The sequence below is a fragment of the Corticium candelabrum genome, chromosome 13, assembly GCF_963422355.1.
Source record: "Corticium candelabrum chromosome 13, ooCorCand1.1, whole genome shotgun sequence".
NCBI lineage: Eukaryota > Metazoa > Porifera > Homoscleromorpha > Homosclerophorida > Plakinidae > Corticium > Corticium candelabrum.
The window spans coordinates 5,190,354-5,202,660 of NC_085097.1; the positions used below are offsets into that span (position 1 = coordinate 5,190,354).

General features: G+C 42.1%; 1 protein-coding gene across 1 annotated transcript; it reads left to right on the forward strand.

Annotated features, from left to right (window-relative positions):
• Positions 1–1,888: 1,888 nt before the first annotated feature.
• LOC134188733 (SCO-spondin-like) lies at positions 1,889–12,259 on the forward strand. Its single transcript, XM_062656916.1, has 13 exons — positions 1,889–2,001; positions 2,069–2,135; positions 9,030–9,242; positions 9,306–9,476; positions 9,543–9,581; positions 9,645–9,815; positions 9,880–10,059; positions 10,128–10,197; positions 10,634–10,863; positions 10,992–11,114; positions 11,188–11,274; positions 11,332–11,550; positions 11,819–12,259. The coding sequence occupies exons 3-13, from the start codon at positions 9,194–9,196 to the stop codon at positions 12,079–12,081; spliced, it is 1,602 nt and encodes a 533-aa protein (XP_062512900.1). The 5' UTR covers positions 1,889–2,001; positions 2,069–2,135; positions 9,030–9,193; the 3' UTR covers positions 12,082–12,259.
• The last annotated feature ends 48 nt before the right edge of the window (positions 12,260–12,307 follow it).

A 12,307-nucleotide genomic window follows, 5' to 3' on the forward strand; every position in this document is an offset into this window, starting at 1 on the left:
GGCTGCTGCTCCATGTTTCTGTCATTACAAGACCTGCCTTTCTTGAGCTGTAAAAGTGGAGTACACTGTAGGTCGATCTGATCTGATACTTGCTTCCCCTCATTTCATCCTTTTTCCCCTCTTATCTTTTTCCGTCTTTTCCATTTCCTCAGCTTCCTCATTCAACTCTGTAACTACAGCATCCACTATGGATCTCCACTTAGCATGATCTTGGGCAATGTGCATCCATTCCTTTGTTGAACTTACATTTCTTCAAATCTCTTATCATATGTAACATCAACCCATCCCAGCTTATATATATATATATATATATATATATATATATATATATATATATATATAACTAGCCGCCTACAGAACGTTTACCTCCTTCAAACTTGCAAACCAGCAGTTGCCTTGGAATACGTCTGGTGAGGCTTCATAGTCCGGCCTCGTGGCCTAACCATGCACCATAGTCTTCTCTTCCTGATCATTGTTTAATTCCACAGTCTCAACACTTGCCTTAACCCGGCCGAACATCAGCATTCCTCTGCTTCTCTCTTACTGATATGCCCAAGATAATTCCTAAGCAACGCATGCAGAAACTCGATCTGCAGTCTATTATCTTGATGTGCTGATCATCGAGATCTAGCTAGACAGAGGTGTCGATCCAAGCCTCACTGCCATAAAGAAGAGTTGGTATGATAGCTGACTTGAACATTAGTAATTAATCTAGTAGATTGTTTGATTGATTTTTGATACCAAAGGATTTTACAAAGAGATCAATCTGAAGGGATATGCTTTATGCAAATTCTTGCACTAATCTCTATGTCTAATTAACAAGATCATGTAACAAAACTTCCTGTGTATTGAACTCTTGCACAACATCTACCGACTCATCTGCTGTTGTTGGTTGTTAGTAATGCCTAGAATTTATACACACACACACACACACACACACACACACACACACACACACACACACACACACACACACACACACACACACACACACACCTTCAACTGACATCGACCAATCACCGTGCAGCATTGTTTTTACTCATTAGCGCTAGCTATAGTGAGATCTCACAGCATAGTCTACTTGAAACTGGTACTGTGTAGACGTATATACCAATCTTTGCGGCCAGTTTCCTTCTCAGAATGTCTCTCATGATCAGCTTGGTTGCCACAATGAGCCTTCTATTGTCTGCAGTATTGAGTCTGGTAAAGGCAGGTAAGCAATTTCTGCGTAGAAGTCTAGCCATTAGTCAAACATTAGTGTAACTATACAGACCCGCTAGTCGAACATACTAGAATAATGCCTACTATGTTGTACTGCACAACATTTGGTTCTCACTTCCCACTTGTTTAGCATTGTGTTGTTCTCCTCTGTTGCTTCCACTCTTCTCTAAGTTAATTAATTAATTAACTTAATTGATCAATCTATTATTACGTGTATCCGTGGTCGTGAATTGTGCTATGCGTTCTGGCGCAATGTTGTACAGTGTAGAAAGATTGGACGACAATGACGACGTCCAACAATATGATCTTTCTCATGATGTCATTGGTTGGCGCGAAAAGAGAGGTGGAGCTAGGGCTGAGGTCTTTCTTTCTAGCATCGAAGTTCCAGACCGTTGCCCAAAAGAAATTTCTTTTCCCTTTTCCAAATTTCCCAAAAAAATCGCTTTCCTTTGGGGCGACCGTCTGGAACTTCAAGGCTATCTTAGTTAATTAAGCTTGTTTCTCACTCCATACCGCACTCTCTCAGTCCCTGCAGTGTCACTAGACAAGATGGTGTAAATTACTGCCGATAATCATAGTGACGTAAAGGTCACGTTTAGGCCAATGACACGTGTGCCATGGACCTATACACACGTGACAGCTAGCGCACGTGGTGTAGCTCGGAGGAGGACGGGGCACGAGTCATGGCCACAGATCAGAGCCGCTCTAGACGTCTCTGCTACGAGTGAGAGCGGCGCTATTTCTGATTCTCAATGGATATGTTACAACTGCGATTTTGACGTACATACACGAAGTTCTGTCACCTTTCGAGTAGTAACCTGCACTGTTTATTCAAAGGGGACTCCAGTTCTCAACGTCATCTTCTGAACGTTGCTTTTTAGGCACAGATCGGCTTCAAATAAATTGGACGGCAGGTAGCGTGATTTATAATTACCATGCTTTTCGGTTAAACATAAATTTCTATTTTTCTTGAATTTTTTGGTGCTTGTACTACATTACTGGATTGTGCATCAACATTTGCACTATTCCATGCACTGCATACACGTACATCAAATTGTGAATTTTTTCAAATTTATTTCCTGTGCAATTAAGTAATATGCCATTAATAATAGGATTAGAAAACTGCAAAGTATAATTCTATATCACTACTACTACTAGGAAAGACTTATTAACAGATCAACCATAAAACTAGACTTGAAGCAGCATAGTAATGTGTAGGCATTGCATTGAGGTGGTGTATATGACGTATTGCACGGCAAGTGTGTAATAAGTTACTTCCGGTTATAGTCGCACTCACTTATACTATACACATCACGTGACTATGGCATAAATAAGTTATCATATGATTAGTGTGCTATAAGGCTGTTATCGGCACTCAGAGTTGGGTTATAGCCCACGGCTTTGCCTCGAGCAATATCTTGCCCCTCGTACTGGTAAAAGCCATATATCATGCTAATCATATGATAACCTATACATATATCTCAGTGTGCAAAATAGGGAATTATTTTGGCTCGGACAGAGTGATCCTAGGTAGGACAATTATGTATGGTGTTACACGTATAACTAAATGCTTCCCTACTGTAGCCATTTTGCATGTAGTTTTTGATAACCAACTTCCAAGGGAGAAATGGCGTTAAAGGTAGATGAGGTTTTCTCTGGATAAAACATGCTCGGAGGCACCTAAGTTCATGAAATTAACAGTTACACCATTGGAAAGGCCATCACGTGCTAAGAGACAAGGTGGACACTCTCATATATGCGTACGGATGGATGTTTGGTCTAAACACCTCCCAACACTGGTGCAGTATTTGGTTGGACAAACAACACATTTGGTGGGACATTGTCTTATGTTCTATCGTTATTTTCCACACTATCTAGTTGGTATAAACATGTACATGAAATAATATATGTATATATGTGTGCTCTGGCTATATATATATATATATCCCAAGCAATTACATCAGCATCTAACATTAATCTACTTTGTATCTTACGAGCATTAAATTTCCACAAATTAACAGACAGTTGTTGCATTAAATTAGAATACGCTTGTGTAAAAGGAATACTAGTCGCAGTCACTACTTTAGATGCAATAGTTTTAATAGTATCCAGACTAGCAGGAGTCCAACAACCATATGTTTCCACTGCTAGTGGGAAGAACAAGGCACCACTGTCAGCAACTGCTTCTTCGTACTTGAGATCTTTTTCAATTTCACCTGCTGCTGCAGCTGAACCAGCAGAATTTGCACTGTTGGCAACAAATTTCAATTGGACTGTGTTACGGATGGTAAGGTCAAAATAGGCAGGACGTCCAAACAGAAAGTTGGGATGGTAAACATCACCAGGGCGATTGTTATTCTGTGACAAAAATCTCTGTTCTAGTAAAGTCCCTTTGTCATCTATCATTAGTGCATTATAGATGGTGTCCCTTAAAGCATTGTGGCATTTTGATCTCAACGAGTTCTTACGACAGCCGAGAAGATGATCACCAAATTTGTCAATCAATTGACTACATGGACAGCGTACAGCGTTTGGATGAGACGGAAAAAGAGGAATACCCAGCCGAAGTCATAGAGCAACAGTGAACTCATGCCTGGACATAGCAAGCTTGAGATTTGGGTTGGGTATGGCTGTATATATATATATATATATATATATATATATATATATATATATGTATGTATGTATGTATGTATGTATGTATGTATATGTAGCTAGAGAAGAGAGTTTTGTCAAAGCTGTTTAATCTCTTGGTTCTTCTGGTACATCTGCTCCAAACGACATGGAGGCTCTTGATGAACTGCTTCGTCGCCATCCGCAACATGATCTTACCGGATTGGTCTAATGACGTTCCTCTGTCACTTACTGTCTCCTCAGATTCCGTGCTTGCCGCTCTTTGTAGATTTCCAAAGCTTCTGTCCTGGAGTTTCTCAGTTGCAATTTCAACACCTGCTAGATGCTATTGATGGGAATACCTCACCATCTGCTAAAGATTGCCTTGACAGTTTGACTTGCTTGCTTTGTTCCCTTTTGTTTGGCAGAGCTGATGTTTGTATTGCCCCTTGGTCGTGTGGCGCACCTATAACTGCACTCCTAAAAAAGCAAGGAGGTATTCGTCTGATTGCTGTTGGAGAAATCTTATGTCGACTTACCAGTCGTCTTTTGTTGTTGAGCAGTGAAAGCTGTCTCACAAATGTTTTCCTTCCTTACGGTCAAGTCGGAGTTGGTACTCGTGGAGGATTGGAAGCTGATAGTCATTCCCTATCTACTATCATTGATTCACATGGGAATGATCCTGATTTATGTTGCCTGAAGGTTGATTTTCAGAATGCTGTCAATGAATGCTGACTCTCTTCTTTTCTTTGCAGACTAAAAAAGAGTTCCCCTCAATTTTTGCTTGGGCACAGTGGTGCTACCATTGTGAAGGTTGGTTGCGTTTTGGTTGTCATTCTATCAAGTAATCAGGTGGAGTGCAACAAGGTGACCCTCATGGACCACTTTTGTTTTCTTTGTCAGTCCTGGAACTATTAGATGATGTTGGCTCCACACCTGATCACAACCTTTAGATTTGGTATTTGGATGACAGGACTATCGTTGGTCCTCGTTTGGTGGTTTCTTCTCTCTTGGATCGCTTGTTGGTTAAAGGTCCGGCTCATGGTTTGTAACTCAACTTGAAGAAATGTGAAGTTTTTCTGGCCTTCTGGTGATCCTTTTTGTTTGCTGAGTTGCCGGATGGTGTCCAAAGAGTACAGGATATTTCAGGTGGAGCTGAGTTGTTGGGCTTGCCTGTTATTGGTCCTGACTCTTTCTTTGATAACACTATTGGGAAGAAAATAGACAATGTGCTATATTACCAAGATAAGCTGTCAGATTTGGAAGACCCACAATTGGAGTTACTCTTGCTACAAAGTTGCTTGAGTCTATACAAGGTCAATCATCTTTTGAGAACTTTTCCGTCTGGCAAGGTAAATTGTCATCTCGAAAAGTTTGACACGAAGTTGCGAAGCTGCTTGGAGGCTATATCTTGTTTGTCTCTGTCGGATTCTTCATGGAAACAAGCCACCTTGCTTGTCTGTCACAGTGGTTTAGGTCTGAGAGAATCTTGTCGAACTGCTCCGACTGCCTTTACTGGTAGCTGCAATTCTACGCGGGATCTAATCCGTCGACTCTTGGGCTACGCTCAATCACCTGTTCTCTTGATTGTTCCAGGTGAAATGTCGTCTCATGAACATCTCTTATCCATGATGCAGTCCACCGCTCAAGTTGATCTTTGGTCGTCAACCCAACATCAGTTGCAAGAGATTCTTGACAAGTCGCTTTTCCTTCACATCAAGAATTCGATGAGTTTGCGCAATCAAGCACGCCTTCATACTATCTCTACACCTCATGCAGGTTCATGGCTGGGGGCAATACTGAACAAAAATTTAGGCTTCGTCATGTTTGCAGATTAGTCTGTGATTGCTCTGCGTTTATGGTTGGGTATTTTCACCTTCCCTTTTTTCTCAACTAGATGTCCATGTGGTTCTATAATCAATTCTTACGGTGATCGTGTTCTTGGCTGTGACTCTGGTAACCTGGGAATCAAACGCCACGATGCTCTGTGTGATGCAATTTTTCACACTTTGCTAGAAGATCACTCTGGCACTCGCAGAGATCAACACTGTGGAGACCATGACAACTCTCGCCCTGGTGATGTCTACCACCCGGATTTTCTTCTTGACCGTCCAGCTTACTTTGATATCACAATAAGGAATTCTTTCCAACCATGCTATGTCGTCCAATCTGCACAATCTGCACAATATGCAGGTGCTGCCTCTACAGCTGGAGAATCGAGAAAGATGAATGACATCTAACAAAGTGGAAACAGCAGGTGGTCTCTTAATGCTAGAATGGTTTTGGGCCATTTGTCGTTGTTAGGTTTAGATAGAGACTTTGTTCACTAGTTATTAGTTATACTGTAGTATAAAGAAATATAGATTCCTATATATATTTATAGATCGATGATGACGACATATTCATAACCCTGTTTAGCTATTATTGAGGCAATCCAGATATAGAGCTAGCATTGGTGTATATTAAATTAAGTTAATTAAGTTAACAACTTTTAGTTAATTAGTTGATGGTATTAGTTACTGTGTAGTTGAGACTTACAGACTTGGACAAAATTATAGGGACACCCCGTTGTGGGTATGTAGTAACACAATAATTAGGTCACAATTTACCAACTATCAATATTGTTAAGAACTTAATAGTTACCGCGTTGATTATTAGGTTTCTTGAGAATACTATAGACCCTAAATTGTTTTCTTTACGTTTCGCCTTGTGGAAAACGAGACCTAAAAGTGTATGACGTCATGACTGCGTAAGCGTCGTAAGTTAGACTCTCTCTGATTTTGTTTAGTGGCTTTTAAAAAAGCCGGTTTTAATAACGCGAAGGAAAATTGAAGCCCTTCACCAGTTCCTCAGTACTGAGTGTTCCCGCCTCTCGCCCTCCTGATTGCGTCCAGACGTCGCGGAACACTTTCTGCCAAGTTCCGGACACATGCGGCTGGAATCTGCTGCCACGTCTCTTGTAGAGCATTCCAGAGCTCAGCTGCAGTTCTCGGTTTGCGACGGTTGGCAGCAGTTTTGAGTTCATGCCACAAGTTCTCGATTGGATTCGCATCAGGCAATTTTGGCGGCCAGTCCAACAGTGTGACGTCATGCTGGCGTAGCCATTGTCTTGTTGACCGAGACGTGTGGATTGGCACGTTGTCCTGCTGGAAGACAAAGTTGTCTCCCATCAGTGCCGCTGCGTCTGTAAGCATGTGCTCTTCCAGAACCTGTTGGTACGCCGTGCTGTCCAAACGATCTTCCAGTTTCACCAGAGACCTCACACCATCAACACATCGATCCCCACACCATCACACTAGCTGCGTGCTGGACCGTACGGTCACAACATTCAGGGAGAAATTCCTCACCTTTGCGACGCCAAACGTACGGAGCACCATCGTTTCCTATGCTGACTTTTGACTCATCTGTAAAAAGAACAGATTTCCAGTTATCCAAAGTCCATTGTGTGTGAGTGGTTGCCCATCCCAGGCGCAAACGCCGATGGTTTTTTGTTAGCAGTGGTTTTTTTCTAGGCCTCCGAGCATTCACTCCTGTCTCACTGAGACGACGATGGACTGTTCTACTTGACACCTGCTTGCCGGTTTCATCAGCCAGCTGATACGAGAGCAGTCGTGATGGTGCTCGTCGGTTCTGCAGTGCCATTCTCTTCAGTCAATGATCTTCCCGGATTGTCGTTGCCTTCCCACGTCCAGATCGTTTTTCATAATTGCTGCTGCCATGGGAAAGCCGTTGCAGGCACTGATGAACCGAATTCCTGGAGCGGCGGACAAAAGCTGCGATCTGACGCACAGAATGGCCAACTGAGTGAAGGGCTTCAATTTTCCCCTCCCTTTTTTGGACTCAACTGTTTGCCTCGAGGCATCGCTACAACTCGTGAAATATTGCACGAAACAATACTCTGCAACTGCGTGCAGCTGAACGTTCAGGCTAACTTATCGCCTAAGTTTGGCGGTCTCAAGAGCAGCGGTTTTAGTGCAGCTGACATTTTAGCGGTAGCAGTTTGAGATTTTGCTACGTAAAATGTGGACCGGAAGTGGCATGTCAATGTTCTTTTGTTGCTATAACTTTTTTAGTTTTTGTCTTAGCAAGATTTTTTGTAATTAATTAGTGTTGCATGATTTTTGAATACGTTGAAGTTTGTTTATTGATTAAAATGGCAAAACAATTCCAATTGTCATGACATGAGCGAAATCGATGCGCAAAACAGATGATTCGCCTTTTTTCATAATGTTGATAAGAGGACCCACAAAATTGCTTTCACTCTCTACTACAGAGCATTCTTAGATTGTATGCCAAGAATGAGCATCCAAGAGCGATGAACGTGTACAAAGACAAGAAAAGTAGGAATGGCCGTCTTCCTTTTTCAAAGCAAACTAGATGCGCAGTAGGTAGTAAGTACAGCTGCAGTCTTGAACTCAAGCTATGTTACATACTAACAATGGCACAATCCATGAAAAAAGAAATTCGAAAAACATTTGGTTTCGGTAAAGAAAAATTTAGTGCCAAAGTTAGACTAGACACAAAAATGCTAGGTGTCCCTACAATTTTGTCCAAGTCTGTATTTCTTCAAACCGTGGCCTCTATTTTTAACACGGTTACGGAACTGCGGCCTCTATACAAAGACGGCTTGTATTTGTGGGTGACCTCTATTTTTAAGTCTCTACTTCACGCCATGACATGTTGGTACTTGAATGTCACATTACTTTCTGTTGAACACTTTTGAAGGTGCCAACCACTGCAGGTTTAGCTGTAAATGCCATGACTATTATAAGTGCACTTAATAGGATGAGATTGGCGCGGAAGCATCAAAGCATGTGATATGGGCGTGGCCAGTAAATTTGCAGACGAGGGCGGCTTCTATTTTAACAATTCTCTTCAGCTGCGGCTTCTAAATGAGGGCAGCTACTATTCTATGAAATACGGTACTTACATCTTATACGTATATCTTAGATTTATACAATCTATATTGATTGATATATACAGTCAATATTGATTAGTGTGTGTGTGTGTGTGTGTGTGTGTGTGTGTGTGTGTGTGTGTGTGTGTGTGTGTGTGTGTGTGTGTGTGTGTGTGTGTGTGTGTGTGTGTGTGTGTGTGTGTGTGTGTGTGTGTGTGTGTGTGTGTGTGTGTGTGTGTGTGTACCTACACATGGTAAGTGTATTGCCAAATGTAATACTTCTGTCTTTCTCTAACAGAAAATACGAATGCTACTGTCACACCTGTTCCTCGACCCATTCCTGCTTGTCCAGACAACAAAACGTTTACACAATGTGGTACTGCGTGTCCACTAACTTGTGCTGACCCTAATCCAAGAATTTGTATCACACTGTGTGTTCCTGGATGCTTCTGTAAGAGTGGCATGCTTTTGAATGACTTAAATGAATGCGTGTCACCAGATCAATGTCCCGGTAAGTTGTTAAGATGTCGCAATTTTGATATACATATATACTTAGATTTGGTTTTGTGTGGAGGTGCTTGTCCTGATGGTGAAGTGTTTACAGAATGTAGCACATCTTGTCCGCTCATATGTAACGAACTTGGTTTTGGGCCAAGTGCATGCACAACTGTATGCGTGCGTGGCTGTTTCTGTCGTGATGGCTTGTATCGGAATTCTCGGAATGAATGCGTGCCTCTAGGCCAATGTCCAGATATCAATTGCATGCAGGGTTTTCCATCATAAACTGACTTGAATTTTTATTTGCTTTTAGGTCCTCCTCCTCCTCCAATGACACCCTCTCCTTTGCCAAGTAAACGTGCTAATTAACATCTAAAAGTGTTTGTTTTATAACTTTAGTTTGGTTTGTGTGGAGGTGTCTGTCCTGATGGTGAAGTGTTCACGAAGTGTGGCACAGCTTGCCCGCTCAGATGTGACAAAATTGGTTCTGAGCCATATGCGTGCCCAGCCATATGCGTCGTTGGCTGTTTCTGTCCTGATGGCTTGTACCGGAATGCTCGGAATGAATGCGTGCCTCAAGACCAATGTCCAGATATTATCTAATACTGCAAGGTTTGCATAAACTGTCTGAATAGTTTATTTGCCTTTAGGTCCTTCTCCTCCAAAGTGTCCGAATGGCTCAGTTTACGATACCTGTGGAACAGCATGTCCATTGACTTGTGATAGTCCTCATCCCAGGATATGCACCAGGCAGTGTGTGCGTGGCTGTTTCTGTCCCACAGGAATGCTGCAGAGAAACACTACGTGTGTTACACCTGATGAGTGCAACAGTATGTTGGGTTTCTAGAAATATGGTTGATTGTAATTGTGACTTATTATTTGTGGTCATTTATTTTAGTGTGTCATTACAATGGTAGGACATATCGTAAAGGAGAGGGATTTAATTCTACTGATGGGTGCAACAGATGGTGGGGAATTGCTTCGTTTGCTTGTTTGTGTGTTTGTTTGCTTGTCTGTCTGTCTGTCGGTTTGTCTGTCTGGCTCTGTTTGTTTGTTTGTTTGTTTGTTTGTTTGTTGTGGTCTGTTCTTGTTTCTTTGTCTGCCTATCCTTCTTTACAAATTTGTATGTTCTTTGTTGTTTGTTATCAGCAAGTCTGCTATCATGCCCCATGTTTGTAAAATTATACGCATTGTGTATTGTGAGTCTGATAATATTATTTTAGCAACAATCTTGGTACTAAAGTGAGTTGGTGAGGCTTGTGCATGAACTCAATTGTGTGCGTGCGTGTGTGTGTGTGTGTGTGTGTGTGTGTGTGTGTGTGTGTGTGTGTGTGCATGCATGTGTGCTAATTGCATTAGCTTTAAATTTTCCAATGATGTATGTAAGATTGGTTTGGTTTGTAGTATTTGTCTTGAAGGCCATGTTGCATGTACAAGGAAGGCATGTCCAGTGTTACCTCCACTGTTGTGTCCAAATGGCAAAGAGTACAGAGAGTGTGGCACCGCGTGCCCACAGACCTGTCAAAAAGGGCCGTTGATTTGCACTCTCCAGTGTGTACGTGGCTGCTTTTGTCCACGTGGTCTTGTAGAACACAATGGTCAATGCATCAAGCCAAGCAAGTGTCCACGACAAGGTACTTGCAGTTTGTGTGTGTGTGTGTGTGTGTGTGTGTGTGTGTGTGTGTGTGTGTGTGTGTGTGTGTGTGTGTGTGCATGTGCGTGTGCACACGCACGTGTCCATCATAACCAATCACGGTTCTAGAGACACCCTGCGATCAGTTGAGGAACAATCAGACAACTACGTGTCATGGACTCATTGGTTGCTTTGTCACTTCTTGTGAACCCGATGGCTCATTCAGTAGTCAACAGTGTCATCCATCAACTGGTACAGATATTCTCAACTATTGTGTGACCATTTGGCCATATGCATATAGTGAATGTGTTGACGTTTGTCAAAGGTTACTGCTATTGTGTGGATGATTCTGGTAACAAATTGGAAGGTACAGATACGGCTCCATATCTTGTTTCAACACTGGATTGCACGAGTATGTTCACTTTATGTTTGCATGTTTGACTTGCAGCAGATTTGTTCTATGTTATAGAACCAGTTGTTGCTGTATCGACATTTGCTCAAGCTAAGCCAACTCCTAGTCCATCTATTTGTCCCATGAATAAAACATTTGGTTGTGGATCAGCTTGCCCGCTTACTTGCTCTTATCCAAGTGTGAGGGTGTGCACAAAAGAATGTGTTTTCGACTGCAATTGTCCACGTGGTTTGTTGGACGTTGGTGATGTATGTGTTACTCAAAATAGTTGTTCAGGTATTGGAGTGCATGTATGATGTTGCTGTGGTGATTGTGCTTGCTAGAACGTTAGATAGGCATCATACACACACAGACACACACACACACACACACACACACACACACACACACACACGTGCACACACACACACACAGACATACACACACACCACACACACACACACACACACACACACACACACACACACACACACACACACACACACACTCACACACACACCACACACACATACACACACACTGATTTTTTATTTGTACTGTTGAGGTCTTTCCAGTGGATGTGAGCTTGTCAAGGGAAAGAAAGAATTGATCTACTTCAATGGATGTCGCAGTGTGCGGAGAGTTGTTATTCCCAAGTGCATGGGACAGTGCACGGTTGAAGGTTCAAGAGCACGGTGTCGAGCTACCAATGGATTGAAGCAGCAAATGATGGCATTTCGGTGTAAACCTAAAGAGAAAGGAGCCAAAAAGTATACGACCACCATGCCAATTGCTGTGGCTGAAAGTTGCAGTTGCTCTGTTGTGTAAGAGTGGATCAAAGACAGATGGTGAACATGAACTTGTGGTAACATTTTGTTCTTCAATGCCTTCTTTGTACTATGTGTGACTGTAAGCTGCTTTGTAGTTTGACTGATTTTGTTGACTTTACTGAGGTTTGATTTTGAGATTCAGTCAATAACACTTGTGCACAAAATATTATAATCAAACTCAACTGTGTGCCAACAACTTGCATGCACACAGCGACTTGACCTAT